Source organism: Aulonocara sp. 'chitande type north' Nkhata Bay, linkage group LG23, assembly GCF_057382095.1.
Source record: "Aulonocara sp. 'chitande type north' Nkhata Bay isolate Kocher_YH1m ecotype deep benthic linkage group LG23, A_spYH_male_GT1.1, whole genome shotgun sequence".
Classification (NCBI taxonomy): domain Eukaryota; kingdom Metazoa; phylum Chordata; class Actinopteri; order Cichliformes; family Cichlidae; genus Aulonocara; species Aulonocara sp. 'chitande type north' Nkhata Bay.
In genome coordinates this window covers 21,943,581-21,965,397 of record NC_141365.1, presented here as the reverse complement: position 1 = coordinate 21,965,397, position 21,817 = coordinate 21,943,581, and the positions used below count along the sequence as shown (strand labels likewise).

General features: G+C 39.6%; 2 protein-coding genes across 3 annotated transcripts; one reads left to right on the top strand and one right to left on the bottom strand.

Moving 5' to 3' along the window:
• The first annotated feature begins 1,646 nt into the window (after window positions 1–1,646).
• On the top strand, window positions 1,647–3,282 carry LOC147301701 (pro-opiomelanocortin-like). Its single transcript, XM_086284240.1, has 3 exons — window positions 1,647–1,736; window positions 2,353–2,473; window positions 2,574–3,282. Exons 2-3 carry the CDS (start codon window positions 2,357–2,359, stop codon window positions 3,081–3,083), a joined length of 627 nt encoding a protein of 208 aa, XP_086140366.1. The 5' UTR covers window positions 1,647–1,736; window positions 2,353–2,356; the 3' UTR covers window positions 3,084–3,282.
• Window positions 3,141–20,200, bottom strand: LOC147301700 (protein EFR3 homolog B-like). 2 transcript variants are annotated; one of them, XM_086284216.1, is made up of 23 exons: window positions 20,059–20,200; window positions 19,220–19,549; window positions 15,516–15,592; window positions 15,229–15,356; window positions 14,768–14,918; window positions 14,134–14,255; window positions 13,623–13,772; window positions 13,192–13,287; window positions 12,692–12,770; window positions 11,804–11,939; window positions 11,574–11,726; window positions 11,349–11,460; window positions 11,177–11,228; window positions 9,396–9,568; window positions 8,771–8,846; window positions 8,418–8,579; window positions 8,132–8,263; window positions 7,908–7,975; window positions 7,054–7,187; window positions 5,446–5,537; window positions 5,322–5,370; window positions 4,946–5,052; window positions 3,141–4,755 (listed from the first exon to the last, which is right to left on the bottom strand). In XM_086284216.1, exons 2-23 carry the CDS (start codon window positions 19,503–19,505, stop codon window positions 4,621–4,623), a joined length of 2,670 nt encoding a protein of 889 aa, XP_086140342.1. In that variant the 5' UTR covers window positions 19,506–19,549; window positions 20,059–20,200; the 3' UTR covers window positions 3,141–4,620. The 2 variants fall into 2 exon arrangements, with proteins under 2 accessions (XP_086140342.1, XP_086140343.1); XM_086284217.1 differs by lacking the exons at window positions 19,220–19,549; window positions 20,059–20,200 and adding an exon at window positions 17,830–18,381 and having other exon boundaries at window positions 3,143–4,755.
• Between the last annotated feature and the right edge of the window lie 1,617 nt (window positions 20,201–21,817).

The following is a 21,817-nucleotide window of genomic DNA, read 5'->3' as shown; positions in this document are numbered from 1 at the left end:
CTTAGAGACTTCCATCTGCCACTGAAGGTGCTCAAGAACTTCTACTCCTGCACCATCGAGAGCGTCCTGACGGCAAACATCTGCACCTGGTTTGGGAACAGCACCAAGCAGGACAGACGAGATCTGCAAAGGGTGGTGCGCTCGGCAGAACGCATCATTCAATCAGAGCTCCCTGACCTGCTGTCCATCTACACCAAGTGGTGCAAGTCCAAAGCCAGGAAGATTATGATGGACCTCTCCCATCCCAACAATGGACTCTTCTCACTGTTGAGGTCTGGGAAGCGCTTCCGCTCCCTTAAGGCCAAAACAGAGAGAATGAGGAGGAGCTTCTTCCCCCAGGCTATTCGGGCCCTGAACCAGGTGTAGGACTGGACTCTCCCAAACACGTCACTATAAGACTGGACTCTCACACTCGTCACCACACGCACCACCACACATTTCCTATAATCCTATAATTCCTATAATTTATAATCCTTATCTTTATAATCTCTTCTGCTATTTGCACATTCTTTACTGTAAATTCCTAAGTTAATTTGTAAATTTTTGTAGTAAACTGTAAATTGTAAATATTGTAAAACTTTTCTCCTGTCATTTAATGGTCGGGCATTGTACAGCTACAAGCATTTCACCCCCATGTCATACTGTGTATGGTTGTGTGTGTGTGACAAATAAAATTTGAATTTGAATTTGAATTTGAAATAGAGTCTAAAAGGGAGGCCTGTCCAGGCTTCTTCTTTAAAAGAAGATCTTCAGAAGTTTGTTTTTGTTCTTTATATGTAGTCTTTATGTATAGTCTATGCTGAGCTTAAAAACCACTCCAAGTTCTAGACATTGAAATGAAACTTCCTGAGGCCTTAGGTAGAGGCTTTAATGCTCACGTCTGTTTCCCAGCTGTCGGTGAAAACCTTCTGTAGAATCATCATTAGTGCCGCTGAGGGCTCAGATAAAGGGGTGATGCTGCAGCAGCTGCCCGAGTTTGAAACTGTACACCCTGACCTGCAGGTTTGACTCCCGTCTTCCCTCCAATGATGACATGGCACCTCAATGTTAATCTGCCAAACCTGCCATCTGACATTTAGCACACGACAGTGGCAGTGAGGTGCTAAGCCAATATTTACGCGGTTGGTCTTCCTCTTCCCCCAAAGTCTTTATTAGATTTAATGTGTGTTTTGTTTTTGCAAAGTTTAAGCTCAATTTAAGGGTGAATTTGTCTATATTTTATCCAATTTTCTCAAGAAAAATTCAAGAATCTTGAATCTTAAGATATATAAAAAATAATAAACAACCAGAAATCATAAAACCCTGCCATTAAAAAATACAGGCTGTTGAAGTTTGTGAATATAAAACTGAACTTTGCTGGAAATCTTTTTAGAAATGCTCACAAAAGGAAGATTTAAACCTGAAAAAGAATGAAGAGCTGAGGTTATGAAGTTAAAACAGTTTCTCCATATAAAATGTGAATATTTGAGGGGCAGGAGAGGTTGATGTGGAGGAAGGAGGAGGCGGGAAAACATGGAATTGTCCGTTTTCTAGAAACAGTCCACGTTTGCGAGCAGGAGCAAATGCTGGTGATGACGTTATCTGCATGCACGTGTCCTTGGCTGGCAGGATATAAAAATCAGTCGGCTGGTCAAAGCGACAGAAGAGGAGAGAGCAACAGCTAAAAACCTCCATCCAGCGGCCGAGTGACGGGAAAACACCAGCAATAAGAGGACGAAGAGGTGCAGAAAAGTGTGGTGAGAATCATCATTTTCTTTAATAACTTTTTATAATGATATTAAAATTAATAAGTGCTTAAAATGCTTGAAAATCACTTATTGTTACATTTTTTAACTTTTACTTTTTAGTTCTTCACAGATGATGAATTTCTAATGATTGACTCAATTCTATTAGACTTGGATCTAAAAAAAAATAAATTAAAACAAATACTGAGTAATATATTTTAAGATAAATTGTGAGAAAAAGACATTTGCTTCATCTCAGAACTGACAACAAGGATTTGGCATCAACAAAATATAAACTTAATGTAACTTTGCATAAGTTTATATAAAGTCAATGGTAATGTGTTGTTTAACCCAATATAATGTATTTTGCTAAAGAGATTACAGGTACTTTCATGCCCTTTATTATGATTTTTTTTTATGTACATGGGATGTATTTATTTATTTGATCAATTTCACAGTGATATCTGTTTTGTATACCTACTCTGTAAGTCACATTATGGTTATATATGTAGTGTTAATGTAACATAAATTAAATAAAAATATGTCAAATCAAAAATGAAACAAAAAAAATGTATACATGAGGGTTTTTTTAACATTCTGTCTGTGCTTTTCTCTGATTGGTCAACAGGAGGATGTGTCCTATGTGGCTTTTGGTGGCATTAGTGGTAGTGGGCAGGGCCAGAGAAGTAGTCAGCCAGTGCTGGGAGCATCCGAGCTGCCAGGAGCTCAGCTCTGAGAGCAACATGATGGTAAACGCACAAACACACTGTTCACTCAGACCTGATTTAATGGGAGGTTCTTCTTTTTTTTACCCAGAAGCTCACGTTTTCTTCTCTTTCTCTCCTGCAGGAGTGCATCCAGCTCTGTCACTCTGACCTCACCGCCGAGACCCCTGTCATCCCCGGCAACGCCCACCTCCAGCCCGCTGTCCCATCAGACGCCTCCTCACTTTCTTCTCAGGCCAAGCGCTCCTACTCAATGGAGCACTTCCGCTGGGGGAAGCCCGTTGGCCGAAAACGCCGCCCCGTCAAAGTGTACACCTCCAACGGCGTGGCGGAGGAGTCTGCTGAAGTTTTCCCCGAAGAGATGAGGAGACGAGAGCTCACCAATCAGCTGCTGGCAGAGGAAGGAGAGAAGGCTCAGGAGATGGTCGAGGAGGCGGAGGAGGAGCAGCAGCTCCTGAACGGGGTGCAGGAGAAGAAAGACGGCTCGTATAAGATGAAGCACTTCCGCTGGAGCGGCCCGCCAACCAGCAAACGCTACGGTGGCTTCATGAAGAGCTGGGACGAGCGCAGCCAGAGGCCACTGCTGACGCTCTTCAAGAACGTCATCAACAAAGAAGGACAGCAGCAGAAGTGAGACCAGACGAGAAGAGGATGAGGCAGTGGAGAGAGGAGTGACAGGAGGAGGAAACGTTTTCCAAGGCAATTAGACACCAAAGAGTTCCCATTAACAGAGTGACCAATAAAAAAGCTCTGAAACTGCCATCTGTTACATGATCCTGATTGAGTGATGGAGAGGGGAAGAGTCTGAGAAAGATGTTTTGATATGTATTGATATATGTAAATAACTTTAATTATTAAATGAGTTATAAAAAGTTATTTGCAAGCAAAACAAGATACATCTTTTCTCTACACAAATGCACGAATCCAGAACACATGCACATCTACACCAGACACCTGCTACCTGTGATCCACATCCACATTAACAAACTTCACTTTGAGTTCCTCAAAGAAGGAGTAACAACAGCGATAAATCTTAATAGAAGTCAGCTCCTGAAATAGGTGAAAATGCTCTACGTGAAAAGTCTTTACATGTCAGTCTTGAAAAGGAGGAGTGTCCATCAAGCAGAATAAAGTGAGCTCATAAAATAAGCAGGAACTTACAATGGTGGCACTAACCCTTTATGATCAGTGGGATTTTTTCCCCCCAAAATAACAAAATCAATTAAACATTTTTAAGCAATATATTGTAAAAAATAAAAATGCCAGAGCAAATATGTAGCAGCTTTAGACCTGTGAGACACTGGCAACCTGTACAGGGTATACCCCAGCCCGCCCTATGGTAACTGCATTTTCTGTCAATTACTACATGGTTTAAGCTCTAAAGGGCTAATAATAAGAAGAAGAAGAAGAAGGAGAAGAAGAAGAAGAAGACTAGGTAAGAAAGAAAGTGAAATCATAAAAAAATAAAAGGTTGCTAAGAAAAAATCCACATTAAACAAAACTCCTAAACTAATACGTAATGACCAATATAAAGTATTGGGCCAGAAAAAAGTAAAGAAAAGGTAAGTGCTAAAAAAAAGAGCATGTAGCGTCATGGAAGAAATACGAATCACTGAACTAATCTAAAAAAAAAACCAAACAGCTATTGTCCTCAGAACAACCTGTACGTACATTTTTAGGTAAAGTATAACATTTATAACTACATAAACAAGTCTATGACTCAATACTGCTACAGTAGAAGCCTTGGTTCACAGAAAAAAACAAATCAATTGTGTGTGAACCTTCAAAATAAGGCAGGGCTGCACAAATGAAAATGAAAATGAAAACAAACTGTTGCTTGTCACAGCGAGAGGTCTGCTGTGTGTGAATAAGATGAGACGATAAAATTAACATGTACTATTTATTTAGTGCAGCATCATTTAACCATTAACAATACTTGTGTACAGATGCACCTCATGACTGGAGGATCAAACAGTAGGGCAGACTGGGAAATATGAAGTCAAACACTGAGTCAGTCCATTTCTAATACAAAAAGATCAAATCTGACAGCTATAAAGGAAACAGCCACACTAAATCACTAAAATGTAAAACTCTTTCCCTCACAGCCACTGATTCGTTTCTTTACCAAACAAAGTGCTTCAACATCATCACGAGGTTGCTGCTGAATGTCTTTAATAGACACAGAGGTCAGGAAACTTCATCTCATAGACCGGAGTCGATCGAGGTGCCGAATGTCCAGAGGGAGAAGGAGGAGGACGTATGATGAGTTCAAAGACCTGATTGAGTTTGGACTGAAGCAACGATGTCTGGAGAGACAAATAAAGGCATTATTTTAAAAAACAGTTTTAATCACATCAAGACAGATCATTTCATCTAGATGAAAATTTTTTTAACAACTTTACTAAACTAAAGTGAGCTCTTATTGGCTGAGAATCACATCGATGGCGTGGGTGTGGTGCTTTCAGCTGCTTTGTTAGAGTACAATAAGCTGCTCACCCTGGCTCCACACTGGGCAGCAATTTCCTCAAAGGGAGCTGTCTGAAACCTCTCCACCACCTCCATCCGCTTCCTCCTCTCCTCTTCCTCGACCACGCCTCTGTCCTCTGACAGAAAGAAAAACCAGATCAAAGACAGATCTTCTTTGTTGACGCTAACCCAGTGCTTCACTTTGAATTTCGCTGTTAATAGTTTCACTTACGTGGCTTAAATTAAATGGGCGTTTTTTTATTGTTAAAATTCTAATTTTAATGAAAATAAAATTATACAAAATAAGTCATTGTCACTATACGCTGAAGGGGACAATTTGAAGAATATTTCCTAGATGTTCACAAGTAAATCATGTGAAACTATTGATTTGAAATCGATGGCCTACCGATGGCGTTCTTCAGCGTCTCAAAGGTGATCTGCTCAGTCTGAGGTTTCTGCACACAGAGATATGATCAGACACAAAAACAGCGCGATGGACAAAAGGACAGGTACATTCAGCAGATGGGTACCTGTGGTGTATCAGGACAGAACGGAAGGTCCATGTCCACCTGCAGAGAGACGGCGTCTCCAATGCTCTTCCTCTTAGACAGACGATCCTCTTCTACAATAAAACAGTAATTCAGTCTGAATTCTACGAGACTGGGGCCTCTATCAGTGCACTCATACTGCTGCTAAAGTGGACCCTCAAACCCACTGCTATTAAATATTTACCTGCAGTTTTTGAGAAACATTACCATCAGCTTCTCAACAATGCTTTAGATCGTTTGTTCTTATTTACAGTCCATACTTGAACAATCATTGTTAAGTACTGTGTAACTACTATTGTTCAAGACAGTTCTACTTAAACTTTACTTACTTGCTTTTACTTTCTACTTACTTTTATATATTATTACACTGAGTATGGTATATACTACTTACTACCAAACACAAAGTCTAAATTACATAAAATGACATAAATAAAAACCCAGTGTGAAGCTTTGGGTCTTTGATAAATTGATTTAATATTAAGGGTGTGTTTGAGTTAGGGTGACCATATTTTGATTTCCAAAAAAGAGGACACTTGGCCCAGTCATGAAGAATTTTAATAATACTGTTTGTTTAAAGTATTTTTTAACATATTTAAAAGATGCCTTCTCTGTTAATAAATGTTGAAATCAAAAATGTTTTATAGGCTTTTACAAGTCAACAAGCGCAAAAGAAAATAACTTAAAAACCTCTGGAATTAAATAATGTTACAGAAATAATGCCTCATCTGTATAAGAAAAATTACCAGTGAGGTACCAGTAAGGTGTTGTGCAGTGGTTTCTGCTGTCTCATTTGACATTTCTAACTTCAATTAATTTTGTTTGCACGCCACCATTCTTCCAGTCGAAGTATGATTGGGAATATTTTCTCTGTTCCTTGGTTACTTAAGTCTGAGAAAGAGCTTCAAGAGTGACTTCCACTGAATCCAGCACTATCACACCATTGACAATAGCTGGCAGGCACTGCTGAACTTTTTAGCTGTGTTAAAGTCTGGAAATGCTTTTTTTTTTTTTTTTTTTTTTTTAAGCAACACACTAGTGCAATCCATGGATCTGTAACTACTGTGATGCTTCATAGTATGAAATGCCAGTGCACCTTCTGCTGCAGATACAACAGCATCCTCGTTTTTCCCAGGTGTAACAAAGAACTCAGTCAACTTACTAGATGAATTTTCGCCTCGCACAGCCTTTTTATGTTTTTCTGTGTCCATGTAAGCAACAAGATCTCCGGCACCTTTGTTAGACACACAAACGTAAGTGCCAGCTCTGCACACAGTGCACTACGCCTCCCATTTATGATACGAGGGAAATTTCTTTTGCAGTTTGTCTGAAAATATGCACTTGCACTTTGGCATCTTTTGGCATCTTTTCAACACGCCGCTCTGCGCTCTGTCCCGTCTGTGAGCACGGAACAACCACTTACAACATTCAGCAGTTCGGGGATGACGTTGCACATATGGGTCCTCTATAGGCCTATAGGAAAACCCAGACATTTTCATCCATCTTGAAAATCCCCCCGGATGCCCCGAACAGAACGTGAAAAGTTCACATGTCTGGGGAAAAGAGGATGGTTGGTCACCCTAGTTTGAGTACCTGTTAACTGAGGTGTGTACGGTGTGTTGAAACGTTCACAGTGTGCGCTGTAGCTGCTTCCTGCCAGGGCCTCGCAGATCTTTGATTGGATGAACAGCAAAGCTTCATCCACCTTCAGCTCACCTTCTGGGAGTCTGATACACACACACAAAGTTATAACACCAAGACTTTAAAAATCCTGGTGCTAGACAAACAAAGCTGAGGTACAACCAAGCTAAGCAATTGAATCTGTATAAATGTACATTGGACAGAAGAACTGGGCCACCTGCACACTACACCTACAGGAGCCGCTTGACAACAGAAACCTGTGCTATGAAGCCCTTGGTGTACACTTTTGTGGTGATGCTAATGCTAGGAGCCCTGCAGTTACTGAGTGAGCAGAGTGATGTTTACATACTGTTTGCCTCAGCACTTGGCAACCCCACGGCTTGCAGCGGATCAGAGAATATGTAGGAGGAACAGTTGCCACAGTCGTGAGCTGACTAGTTGCATGATTGATTGGATTGATTTTGTCTATACTGCGAGTTACCAGAATCAACCATAACAAGTATATTATTAAGAATATTGAGAACAATATAAGGTCAGCATGGTACTGTTTAATAGTTGATGTTTTTATGCTTTTTCTACTAGAGTTTCAACACTTTAGTAAAGTGTAATTACATAACTCAATAACATAAAATACTATATTTTATTTGTTTTTTAACTTTAAAATGGGGCTAACCTGGCAATATTTATTCTGCTTTTCGATTATGTAAATATGTGGGTGTCTGGTTGAATTTCTACTCTTATTTCTAACTAAAGTTTTAAATTTTATAATGTTTTAATACAATCAATTAGTGCGCCTCTCGCTCTACCTGGGTTTGTCACAAAACATGACTTCGGGCAGCAGGTGAGGAGCATCCTTCTGTCGACTTTCTATCACCTGAAGATCCAAAACAAACACACAGTCTGTGATGTTGTGCTAACAAACACCTTTGTTTCTCATGTTCTCTCTCACACACACACACACACACACACACACACACACACACACACACACACACACACACACACACACACACTCTTACACCGACTTCACCTGAGTGATGTGCTGGTGGAGTGTTGGAGGCGGGCCAAGTTGTGACAGCAGGTTGAGGAAGGCGGCGCAGAGGGCGTGGATCCCACAGCGATTAAACACTGACAAACACTCCTGATTGGAAAGAGTCATCTCCTGTGCAGCCAATCACAGGAAAGTTAAAGGGAGAGGAAGAAGCAATGTGCTATTTTATTTATTGTTTATTGTAAACACCACACACTGCAACATTAATAAACTAAGCTTTGCCCCTACACGGGCCTTTAAATCATATCACAGAGGTTCTGCCTACCTGCAGAGCCAGGATCAGTCGAATTAGATCCACCACAACCTCCTCATTGGCCAGTTCCACACTTAGAACAGCCAATAGGGTGAAGAGGGCTTGGTAGTGGCTGCGTCCACTGTTCTCCTCCCTAGAGGCCAGGTAGACGTGTCTGTAGAGACGCTGAGCATGCTGCATGAACACAAACACATCATGCTGAAATGTGCAAATATCATGATGTACACTTAAGACCACCCGTTTTATCCCTGCCTTTAAAAGCCATCTGATCAAATCTTGGTGTAAATCTCTGAAATAAATTCTTCCAACCTCGAACCTCCGAACTAGTGACATCATTCGTGGTGTCTCTGATGATGTGAGCTTACCTTCCTCATGAACAGGTTGTCCTGTCGAGAGCATCTGTCCTCTTTCATTTCCAAGGATGAGACATCAAATGCCACACTGTAGACACATAACCAATAACTTATCGATCCTCAACAGGTCAGTTAACGCCTTTAGACAAATGCTATTTTTCAGTTTTCTGCTATAATAAATCCACAATGGTAGGATCAAAATGAACAGCCATGCGGGCTCTATGGATGAGGGAACCATAGGAGCACTTTAAATAAAATGCATCTGGCCATGACTTTAATTTTGAATTTAAGGTAGAGACTGAACAACAGTCTTATAAGGCAGATTCACAGATTCTTTCAAGCCTGTTGTAAAAATGTGTGTAAAGCAGTATCTTTGTTTAAATAATCTGAAACGCCTCCAACCTTTTTAGAATGACCAACAATGCTATGTGATCCTCCTTTAAAATGATTATTGCAGATCATCTTTTAATGAGAGAAAAGTGGAAGTATTTACATTATGTTCATCACAAGCTAAAGACAATCAGCAGGTCTGCAGTGACATCCCCCTGCCACAGGGTGGAGCTCTTTACAACTCATTATTCTCCACATGGGTCATTAGTCTCTGGTAGTAGTGGTGTTGTCTCTGTGGAAGTGTGACCTGGCTGTGGTGAGCCGGGAGGCGTTGTGGCGTCTGTCAATGAGCGAGGTGAGGATGGACAGAACAAGCAGGCGGATCTCCGGATCCTCCATCAGCGTGAAGGACAGCAGAGGCTCCAGGAAAGACGAGGGCAGCGCCGTCAGCAGGTTGCTACTTTCGTAATGCTCTGACACCTGAGGCACAGAGGAGGGACAGCGAGCATGTCAGACTGACAGGAAAATGTTATTTAAGCTTGCATGAATACAGCTTCAAAGATTACAAAGATGAGCCTCAAGTGCTGTAAATTCTGATTTATTTGAACCATACGTTATTCATCTTGATGCATGCTCAATCATCCAGGTAAGTAAATCTCCAAAAGTTGATTCTGTTCATCTGGACGTAGCGTTTTGTGGGAGGACCACTCTCAGCATCGACCAAGTGTGTTTGCTTTTGGAACTGTGTCTTCATTCCACCTACTTCACATACAAGGGTCAGTTCCACAGGCAGAAACATGGGTGTGCCATGGGCTCCCCAGTTTCACCTATCATGGCCAATTTGTACATGGAAGAAGTGGAAAAGAGGGCTTTGCGATCCTACCCTGGAACACCACCAAGCCATTGGTTCAGATATGTGGATGACACCTGGGTGAAAATCAAATCTCACCATCCCCACAGACACAGTGTCCAGGGAGGCAGAAGAACAGCACATCAAGAAGGCCCTGAGTAAATGTGGTTATCCCATCTGGACTTTTGTCAAAGCTGGGAAGGCGCCAAAAGAAAGCTCCAGCCGATCTAGGAGAGAAGGACAACCGCTGCCTAAGCGAAAACATGTAGTGATCCCATAAGTGTCAGGAGTATCAGAACAGCTGAGACGCATTTTTTCTAAACACCGGGTGTCTGTGGCTTTTAAACCCCAAAACACGCTGTGCTAAAAATTGGTCCATCCCAAGGATTGAGTCCCTGACACAAACAGAGTAACATAGTGCACGCTGTTAAGTGCCAGGAGGATTGCCAGGATTTATACATCAGGGAAACCAAACAACCTCTGGCGAAGCGGATGGCACAACACAGAAGAGCTACCTTGTCAGGCCAGGACTCTGCAGTCTGTTCACACCTACAGGCCAGTGGACACTCTTTCAATGATGAGGATGTACACATCCTGGACAGGGAGGAACGCTGGTTTGAGTGCGGAGTCAAGGAGGCCATTTACGTGAAAAGGGAAAGACCATCTCTGAATCGAGGAGGGGGCCTAAGGGTACATCTTTCACCATCTTACAATGCTGTGATTGTAGCCATTCCCCAACTCTCTGTGAATGGTACTCATGGCCATTGATCAGTGGGTTTTGGTCAGTGGTCAATTGATCAATGGTCATGAGAATTTGCATAGTTAAGATTAAGGAACTGACCTTCCAGCCCATTGTTCCTTCAGTGGGCTGGTTTCAGTCATTATGCAAATGTACTGTTTATAAGATTAGAGAAACCTGCAGTCAGCTGAGACTGAAGAAGTCACTTGGATGAGTGACGAAACGTTTCTCCCACAAAACACTACGTCCAGATGAACAGAATCAACTGTTGGAGACATACGTTATTCAGCTTTATTCAGTCATACGACTTTAATCAGCGAGTGTAGAATCAACTGCTGTTTATCTGATAAACCAATAAACAAAACACCATTTCATTTTGATTATCTCAAAATCCACTGTAAATTTGCACTTCACCGACTCTCCAGGTTTTCCTTTATCATTTTAACTGTGTGCTTTCAAAAGGTAAGAGCAGAGCTGGAGGGTTTTAAAGAGACCTCACCTGTAGGAGAGACTTCAGCAGCATCACCTGTATCATCCTGCTGCCTTCAAACCTGAGTCAAGAATATTATTTCACAAAATTAAGGTGTTTTACAAGTATTTTGTCAAATACTAGGTGAGTACAGTGTTAACTACAAGCAATAGAGAGCACAGAAAGTTAATGTGAATGGTACCCGGAGTTGGGTGAACCCAAGGCTGGGTAGATACCAGGAACAGGAATCTTCCCCATGATGAACAGCATGACCTCTGACCTCTGGTAAATAGGCAGTGTGTTGGCAAAGGATCCTGAAATGTCATGAGGTAACATCAGCTCAAATGAAGTAAATAAAATGAAAAGTACAAAGAAAAGTTTGTCACCTTTAATGCAAAAAAGTGCTAAAATACCACCATGAACACACCAATAGTTTTAATGACGGCGTCCTGCAGTTTTTTCTCTTCAATCGAGCTGGTTTTATGTTTACCACCATTGTCATAGTAACCAGTCAGCTGGTAGTCCACGCTCTGCCTGAGCTGTCGCAGTAACGTGTTGAACACCTCCAACACTGTGGGACCTGCAGAGTACAGTATAAGTAACATTAAGCATTTCTGTGTATATATAAACAGATGTGTGTGTGAGCTGGAGGCTCACCGACAGATCCAGTCGCTTCTATAACGGCTGCTTCAGACAGGACCTCCACAATCCCAGCTCTGACTGAAGCTGGACTCCTGCTGTTGGCATCCAGGTGACCCAACAGCTGCTGGATGACCAGATGTGAGTGCTGGGACTGACCAAGAGTTCAATTCAGTTACAGAATAACAGGTGGAGTGACACGTAATATAGCCAGTACAGCTGGGGACAGTTAAGTGCTTTAGAGGTAAATGTAGGATGAGTAAAAGGAATGTACCATTAGCAGTGTTTATTATTATTTATTTCCCACATTTTGTACTTAAAATAATAATTATTAGTTCAACTTTGTAGATTTAACTATGTTGAAAATACATTTAAATTAACTTTCAGTTACTCTACAGTAAGATTAAGATTAAGTAATTGTGCTTAAATGCTTAAACAAATGCATTTTGTTAAGTTAATCTTAGGTTAAACTTGTTATTCTTATTTTTCAATACTTAAACTATAATATTAAATACTACAATACTTTCTAATAATTAAGAAAGAAATTAAGATAATTAAGTTGACATTATTGTTACATAAATATAACAGCAGTTAAATTTTATTTAAAATTATGTTATCATACATTTACAAAACTAAACTGAATAAAGTAATTATGTTTAAGCTAAAGCACGTCCTAAAGTACTCAAATTAAGTACACACAGTTAAAATAAGTAAGTTCATTCTTTCTACAGATACATATTTAAATTTACAGTCAAAGAGTATTTCCTTTAAGTTCCTTTGAAGGGCATTTAAATATATGTTACTTTCAAGCTGAGGTAATTTAAATGTATTAATTTAACTTGCTGTATGAAATGACAACTATTACTATAGTGCAGTATATACAGGATTATCAGTGTAATAACAAACCTGAATAGAGTACATGATGATCTGAAAACACTGAACAGCAAACCCTCGTCCCTGCCAAAGACTGTGACTGTCCAGGTGCCTGAAAGACAGTCCAGCAATCTGTATGTAATGATTTATTATTATAGCATATCATATATACTAGAAACTAAATAAATACTGCTGCTACTACTGATTTTGACCTCTATTAGTACAGCTACTCAGAATAAACAATAAACAGAGGTTGAGCATGAAGGTATGTGCAAGATAAATAAGCATCATTTTGAACTTCAAAGAGTCCAACAGTATTATATATGAATATGTGTAAATATCAGCAGATAGAGTCGAAGGAAGTTAGATACTTTCTTTCTATCTATTTTGATTGAGTGTTTGATGTTTTGACTCCATACTTCAAAGAAATTATTAAATCTTTGTTAATCTGTTTCTGTGTACTTAATATAAAGCACTCTGCTTTCGTAAGGAGTAATACTACTATTGTGCTATAAATATAGTGTATATCTTACATGAGTACTGGTTTGATAGCGTTGTTAATGTGTCCATAAGCAGCTCGGCACAGCAGCTCCCTGAAACAAACCTCTGTCTGCTCTGCTGGAGATCCGCTGAACAAAGAGGGAAATGCTGAAAACAAGCCACTAACCAAATCTCATACAATATTCTGAGTAATTTAACTGTTTAAATGTACTTTCAGTGACTTTTGGCTTTGTTTTATTTGACCACATGATTTAACAGCACCATAAACAGCATAGCAAACGTATTAAATTTCTTATCAATTTTACAAAAAATTAGCTGATGTTTAGAACAGAATGTCACCAGCTGAATGTGGGAACCAACGGCAGTGCTTTTAAATATAATCCTAAACACAGATGTCACTTTATTTATCTAGCAGTAAAACGTGTAGGTGTACGAGAGTGTTAACATTAATACATGTCTATACCTGTCGTTTTGTGAGTGTTGCTGCAGATTGACCAGCAGGGCAGGGACAATCTGCTCCATGTGACGCGGCTCCCAGATGTTCACCTGCAACTCATCGTCTACCGTCTTCCTCACCACGCCCTGCAGCCCGCGGATCCCCGACACACGGATCCTAAACACACACAAACTTCATAAGTTTACCCACAAACACACTAAGTACACGTTCATCTCCAGACTCTGGAGCTGAGTTTTGTTTTGATGTTTGTTTTATGTTCATAATTTTGGATTATTCCACAATATTCCTCTTATACAGAGAGAAACGTGCATGAATCATCAATACTATTCAATAATTTGCTGATATAAAAAAAAATTTAACATATGAAAAGGCATAACCTGAGGATGCTTACATATCTAATCAAATGGTTGATTACTAAAATTGTTGATTATTTGTGTTCTGGCACTCACAATTGTATACCCTTCTTAAATAGTGTCTGTGAGTTCGTATCAAGTCAAAGTTAAACCTCAGAACTGACTTGTTTCTGGTGTCAAGGTCTTCGTGATCAGAGTGACACATCTCACTGAAGCGAGACACGAAGAAATCGTAGCTCCGGTGATATGACGGTGTGTCCTCCTCGATGTTTGCAAACTTTACAAACTACGCAACACACAAAATGAGCCTCTTAATCCATCAAAACACACTGAAAAGCAACTACACATGACAAATTTAGAAGCAGAAGTAAAACTGCTCAATTTTGAGTATTAAAAGAAATTTCAAATGTAAATTTTACTTATAGTTTGCCCTTTAATTTGAACTTAGATCTACTTAAAAAACAAATAAATTAATTAAACTTATGGATAATTAATTAACCTTTTAATTGACAGTTCCGAGAAACATTCCTACTGTGATACAACTTCTACTTTGTAAAATTCATTAAGAGATTTTACATTCCTTCATTAGATGAAATGCTTGCAGTTCCTCATAATACATGAAACTTAATGAATGTTAAAAGACTGGTGAATGGTCAAATGAACAAATAACCATTAACAAATTAACATCACTACTGCAGCTTGTGATTAGTAAATGTTTCCTTTACTGCAAACCCATAAACACTTTACCAAGATCTCAAAGCTTTTAAATGCTGTCCACTGTTGCAGGGTGTTACATACAGAGTTGGTGGCGAGTATGTGGAGGTGTGGTTTGTCAGCCTCCAGCAGTAGACGCAGTGTGCTGAGAAAACTCTCCACCAGCAGGTTGATGCTCTGACAGTGACATGCAAGCAACAGCTGCTCCATTGCCTCCATCGCTATGCACACATACCTGAGAGGGGCGGGAAAAAAAATCCCATTGCTGTTAAACATGTGTGTCATATTTTAAACCCCTGAGATCAGTCACTCCTCTAGAGATGGTGGGCTGATTTCAGAGAAGTGTGAAGCTTGTAATACTTAAAAGATCTTAAATACTTAAAAGACCTGAACTGCTGATTGCTTTACAGGGATACTCTAGATCCTGACTTCTGAATGTCTTTTTTCAATGATTTTTAAGTAGAATTTTATTCATTTAAGCTGCCAGTTAGCATAATGATTTTAAGACCATCTGTGTGGGCTTTAGTGTGTTTGTGTGTACTGACCCGTAGCGGTGGCGGTTCAGCTCTCTGGTCAGACGCTCTGACAGGTACGCAGCAATGCGGTCGAGCTTCTCCGGAGCAGACAGAGCGAAGAAGGTCAACTTCTCCATGTTGGCTTTCACCAGCCCTTCCTGATCGCACACACACAAATACACACAGAGATGTTGTTACTTATTGAAACTTCATGAATATGTGAAATAAAGATGACATTTTTGGATTTTGATTACATTTGATACTGAAGCACTAAAATAAATGTAAAGACTGTGCGGTGTAGATGTACAGGTGTTTACCTCAGGGTCTTCTGGGAAAATGTTGTCGACCAGCCGCTTGTAGCGTGGCCGAAGGGCCCAGCAGCAACCACACAGCCCTGAACACAGAGACACGTTTCAATTTCCCCCTTCAGTTACAATGTATTTGAAACAAAGTCTGAAACACAGCAGGCTTCAGAGAAACATTTCCATATTTAAAATGTCCTCTAATAATTTTAATAAATTAAAATGTTGATCTCTGATTTAAAATAGTCACAATTTTTAGGAGTTATTAAGGAATGGACTTTTTTTAGGAATTCTGAAATTGAGAATTTTTTCTTTTCCATTGTTTTTGATAGTTAATAATAATAACATTCAGCCTCTGTTGGAGCTAGAAAACTGTGGAGTAATTTTTGTAATTTCATTAGTTTGTAAATATATAATATACTAAATACAGAAAGACACAAAAACTCTTTAAAATGTTATAAAGCAGGTTGAATTATAATAAAAACCTGTTTTCAGTAGTGAGTTTTTAAAAAATGTTTGTAACAGCCTAAAGTGGGCAGTCGAGTTTATGGATTGTACTGGACGTTTATAGATTTTCTTTGATTTTCATCTCTCTCCATGTTCGGCGTCACGGCTTTTGGGGGATTAAAGGAGACAAGAGATCTGCCACTGGTCAGCTGCCAGCACAACACACAAACGCTCGTCTTCCTGACTTTACGAGGCCCCTGAATGACAAACTGAACATAAACCTGATTCAAACCTGAATCTGTAAACCAAACTGTCCTAAAGTGAAGACTCTGCAAAAAGATGTGGTTCTCACAACAACAGGCCTACGAGTGCACGCACACACCACACACACACACACACACAATGCAGCAGTGAGAACACATCTTAATCCTGCAGTGGTTTGTTATGTAATGTGTTTATATTGTTTGTGTTTTTTAGTTAGCAGAGCTTAAAGAATCCGCACTGTCACTGCGAGTATGCTGTTCTGTCTCAAAAACCAGGACAGGTGGCATGCTTGGACCTTCAGACCCTGCAGAACCAGCAGATCATACTTTTCTGAGAGCTTTTTCATGAGTTGGTTTTAAATTGTATTTTTTTTACTGTTTATTTTGTTGTTCAGATGAATTATTAGTTACAATATATGATATGATAAATCCCATGAGAGTGGTATGTTTGGTTTTTATTTGTTTTGTTAATAAGAATAATAAGAATAATGGTCATTGTCAGATCATTGAGAGATGATTACGGATCCTCACATAATTAAGTAAAGTAACAAAGACTCTTTTCTTGAACTATTTGATATTATAAACACAAATATATTTTAGGCTTCAGTAAATTAAACACTACAGCCAGCAAAACCTGACTGATAAATTGACAAACAGTTGACGTATTAGGGATAATTAAATAAAAGAAACACACACACAATTAAAATGAACCAACTTTTAATGACTCAAATCAGTAGTTCATTCATTCAACTTAAAATAAGAAAAAACTCTATCTGCATTGAAGAAAAGGAGTCTACTGGCTTAACATGCTCAGAATTTTGCACTTTGTGATTTGTGAAAATGTCTCTATTTTATTATACAACACAGGGGCCCTGCTGCCGTGTTTCAGGTACATGTATGAAATTTGGTCATACTTCCAACCTGTTAAAGACACTCTTCTGAGAGCCATCACCATGGCAATCAAGAAACCTTTAAAAGAAGTGGTAGCTAGTGTATGTTAACACTTTTTCTAAACAGAATTGTTTTAATGACATCGAATACTATTTTAAAAAGTAATTTTTCAAAAATTTGCTCAAATCGGGGTCTCAGTTTGTGAGGGGCGTGTCCAAAAACATCAATCAATACATTAAAGGCTGTGACTCTATCAGGTACTGCTGTGACACTATGTTAACATTATTCACAGCAACACAATGAACAACTAGCAGGCTTTCCTTTAATGTCACACAGTTTTTGTAATAAACATTACGTTTCTGCAACAGCCAATCAGAAATCCGCATGCCTACAGGAAACACTTTAATCCCAGCGTGCCTTGATACGCCCAATTATCACTGCTTGCAGCTGTAATTAATTTTATTATTATTAATGTTATTATTATTGCCTTCATAACATTTGTTTGAAACTGTTAAACTAGAAAAAAACACATCCAGTAAGTTGTCCCTTTAAAATACATTGACATCATGACTAACAGGTAGATTTGAGGAGAGAAGCTGATGCAGAGGTGAACTGTCGCACATCTTTTCAGGACTAAGTGAAGCTTCATTTATGCCTCTGTTTGATCTTTAAATCTATTTCTATTTATTTTGAGATAAGGCTTAATAAATAAAAAGAATTGTTCTTACCGTACATAAGGATGACTCGTTCAGCTCACATCTACACTGTCACATACACCACACACACACACACACACACTTGTGGTTAATCCTCCACACACATACACACTGATGTGGCCCCGCCTCCTTTCATTCACCGTCAGTTATAAAGCTCGTATCTCGATGGTCAGATTAAGTGTCAGAGGACAATGTTGAAAACGCTTTTGCATGTTAGCTGTTTAACTCCAGATTAAAGATTTAAAATAAAACAAAAAGATGCTGTTTGTTAACGAGTTTGTTAAAATGAAATAAGACAGATTTAACAGTGTAGTATTTATACTCCCACAGGCTCTTAACCCTGAAAGACTTTTCTGTGTGTGTGTGTGTGTGTGTGTGTGTGTGTGTGTGTGTGTGTGTGTGTGTGTGTGTGTGTGTGTGAGTGAGAGAGAGAGATCCGGGCCATGTGCAGCAGCTCAGCGCTCTGTAATCTGCTCTGGATTTATTCATCATTCCAACCGAAAATGAAAAAAATAAATATCAGAAACCTGCAGAACTGAAAACATTCATCTGCTCTGTTTTCACTGCAGAAAGGGAACAAAACTGAAACTGACATTCATTTGTCTTCTTCTCTTAAATTATCGCTCACTTTCTGGCTGTTTAATATAATGTTGCTTACATGTTTTAGACTTAATAAGTGAGCCCATGTGGGGGAAAAAGACAGTATTAGGACAGAAAGTATTTGATGTTTTTCTCTTTTGAAAAAGACAATCGGTCTGATGGTAGTTTTATTGGGTTGTGTTGAGATCTAGTGTGATAAAAAAAAATCCACATATATTCAGTAAAAATATGAAAAGATAATTAAGTGTTAGATGCTCATTCAAAATGTCGAAGTCGAGTCGGAGCAGGAGTTGGGCTGATCTTGTATATTATATGATCTAATTTCCAGAACTTTGGACCATGAAAGTAATGCTATCAACAGACTGTTGGTCCACAGTGGGATGTAATTTAAAAGCTCTGTTTATCAACAATAACTTGCACTAAACCTAATATTATATGTTATTCTTGTTAGGCTTGGCTGCATCTATTTATCCCAGTTAAGTCTCCTGCATAAGTCTTAAGTTGTTAGCCAGTTATTCCTCTTTCCTGATTCTATTGAGATCAAAGTTTACACAGTGGACTTCATTTTTTTTATTTAGTTAGACCCAAAACTAAGGACTGAGTGTATAAACACATCAGGAAAGTGTTTACCAAGGTCATGGGGAATATTAATAAGAAAATTAAAGGTACTTCTGCTTTGGCTTCTGTTTTAAGAATTTAAAAGTACACCCATCCTTTATCTGTTTGATTCAAAGACGTCTTCCTCACAAACATTGTTGGAGTCGTAATGTGAAGCAGCCAGTGTATTCGCTGTATCCGTTACCTCCGGGTGTCTGGTGGTCCAGCACAGAGCAGCAGTCCTGCAGCAGCCGCCTTGGAGCCTCAGTTACGGCCGGCATGGCAGCCCTCGGCAGCGACATCCCCCTGGGCAAGCTGGGTATGGTCACGCCACGGGGCATACTGGGTAAACTGGGCAGAGTGGGCATACTGGGCATGGTGATTCCTCTGGGTAAATTGGGAGGGTTGATGCCTCGGGGCAAAGAGTTCAGCAGTGCTGGCATGGTGACCCCCCGTGGCAAGCTGGGGAACCTGGGAAGAGTCCCTGGCATCTCTGGAGAAAAAAGAAGAGGTCCTGAGGAAGAGGAGAGGAGACCTGTGGATGGGGAGAGGTGGAGAAGGGAAATAAGAACACGGATTGAAATGAAAAGCCTGCCTCTTAAAATTCTTCTGAATTTAACCCCTTCAGATCTGCAGCTCTGATACACCAACTTCCTCAGCAGAGCCCAACATGAGGGAACCAATCAAAGTTTGCGTCCCTGAAAATCTTGACCCCAATTATTTTCCATTTATTCCCCACAAACGTTTGGTTTGGTAATTAAGTAAAAAATACAAAGAAAAGAAATTAAAGATGTACTAACTAGTATTTACAGCATTACCTATATATGTATTATATTATAACACATGGGTCAAAAAGTCCTGTTTTTAAACTTATTATTAATAAAAGTCCTGCTTTGATTGAGGATTTCATGATAAATGCTGATTTATTAACTGTACTTTAGCTTCACATTACTGTAGATGAGTGTAAAAGAAGTGTTTTCACATGTGAGTTTTACTGAAGATGATGATGAAGACAGCAGTGTAAAATAAAAAGCGATGTCCTACCTGCTCGTCTGCAGCGTCGCTCTCTTGCAGCTGTTTCCCTCCAACACGCTCAACAACTGTTTATGTAACATCTGTTGAGCCCCTGCTCCCCGTCAGGCTCGGTCAATAATCAATGAGAGCGATCGATACCCGGCTCTGCATGCTGGAGCGCCTCTGACATCACAGCACATCAGGAAGAGGAGGAGGAGGAGAAAGATAAGGAGGAGGAGTTTCCTGAAACCTCCAGCTGTTTGAGGAACTTTAATGACTTCAATCATTTTAAACTTTAAAAAGTGAAACAAACGCCGTTCTTCGATTGCTGTGCAGGGAAGAAAAAACAAGCGCCTCTCACCCTCCTCTTCTTCATCCTTCTTTCAGCCAGGAGAGAAATCCTCTTCCCAGCATGCTGCTGGGCTGTAGGAGTGGCTCCCTCTGGTGTCTGATTAAGATTAATGCAATAAAAGCAGCAATAAAAAAAATCTGAGTGGATGTTTTCCACCAACCTGTCAGGGTGCATTCTGGGTTGTGTAGGAAAATGGTTTACAAGGACTTTTAAACAGAGAGTTTATTATCTGCGTCTTTGATGTCTAAAGCTAATTTCCTCCTTCAGAACAGCTGTACACGAGGTGAGTTTATTTATAACCCCTGTTTAAATTGTATTAAGGCTAATAAATTAGCATTTTATTGTTGGGGTTTTCTCTGTTTTCCTTGTATTACTACTACTATTAATAATAATACATTTTATTTATAGGCGCCTTTCACACTCTCAAGGTCACCTTACAGTAACACGTAAACAATACCATAAAAACATAAGAAAAATGTATATATAGCAAACATGGTAAGATAAAAGACATAAAGAGTCATAAAAGTATAAAAACAAATATAAAAACAAATATAAAAACTGAGCAAGGTAAAAATGGCCTAAGACAGATCAGGTGTATGCAATTCTAAATAGATGAGTTTTGAGACGTGATTTAAAAGTGGTGAGACGGTCCGGAGAGCAAGTGGAAGTCCATTCCAAAGTCTCGGGGCAGAACAACTAAAGGCTCTGAGTCTAATGGTAGTCAGGCGAGCAGGTGGAACAGACAGAAGGGAAGCTGAAGAAGAGCGGAGTGTAGGAAGGGGCGAGTATGTATGAAGAAGATCGGATAGATATGGGGGAACAAGGTTATGAAGCGCTTTGAAAGTGAGAAGCAGGATCTTGAAATTGGCACGGAGGTGAATTGGGAGCCAATGGAGCTGTTTAAGAACAGGTGTTATATGTTCAGTGGATCTAGTTCTGGAAATAATACAAGCAGCTGTATTTTGAACTAACTGCCATTTATGGAGGGATTTATGAGGTAGACCATAGAGAAGAGAATTACAGTAATCCAGACAAGATGTGACAAGAGCATTGACAAGTATGGCGGTACTGTGTGGTGTGAGTGAGGGACGAAGACGGTTAATATTACGAAGATGAAAGTAGGAAGACCAAGTGGTATTATTTATATGTGCTGTGAAGGACAGAGTGCTATCGAGGATGACACCAAGACTTTTAACCTGAGGGGAGGGTGTGACAACAGAGTTATCAATGGATAACAAAAGACTGGTTGGAACTGTAGTCAGTTTTGATCTGGTGCCTATTAAAATGAATTCTGTTTTATTGCCATTAAGTTTAAGAAAGTTGTGAGTAAACCAGACCTTGATTTCACAGTCAGAAATGGATGTGGGTGGGAGAGTAGCTGTGGGTTTGGAGGATAGGTAGAGCTGGGTGTCATCTTGGTAGCAGTGAAACTGGATG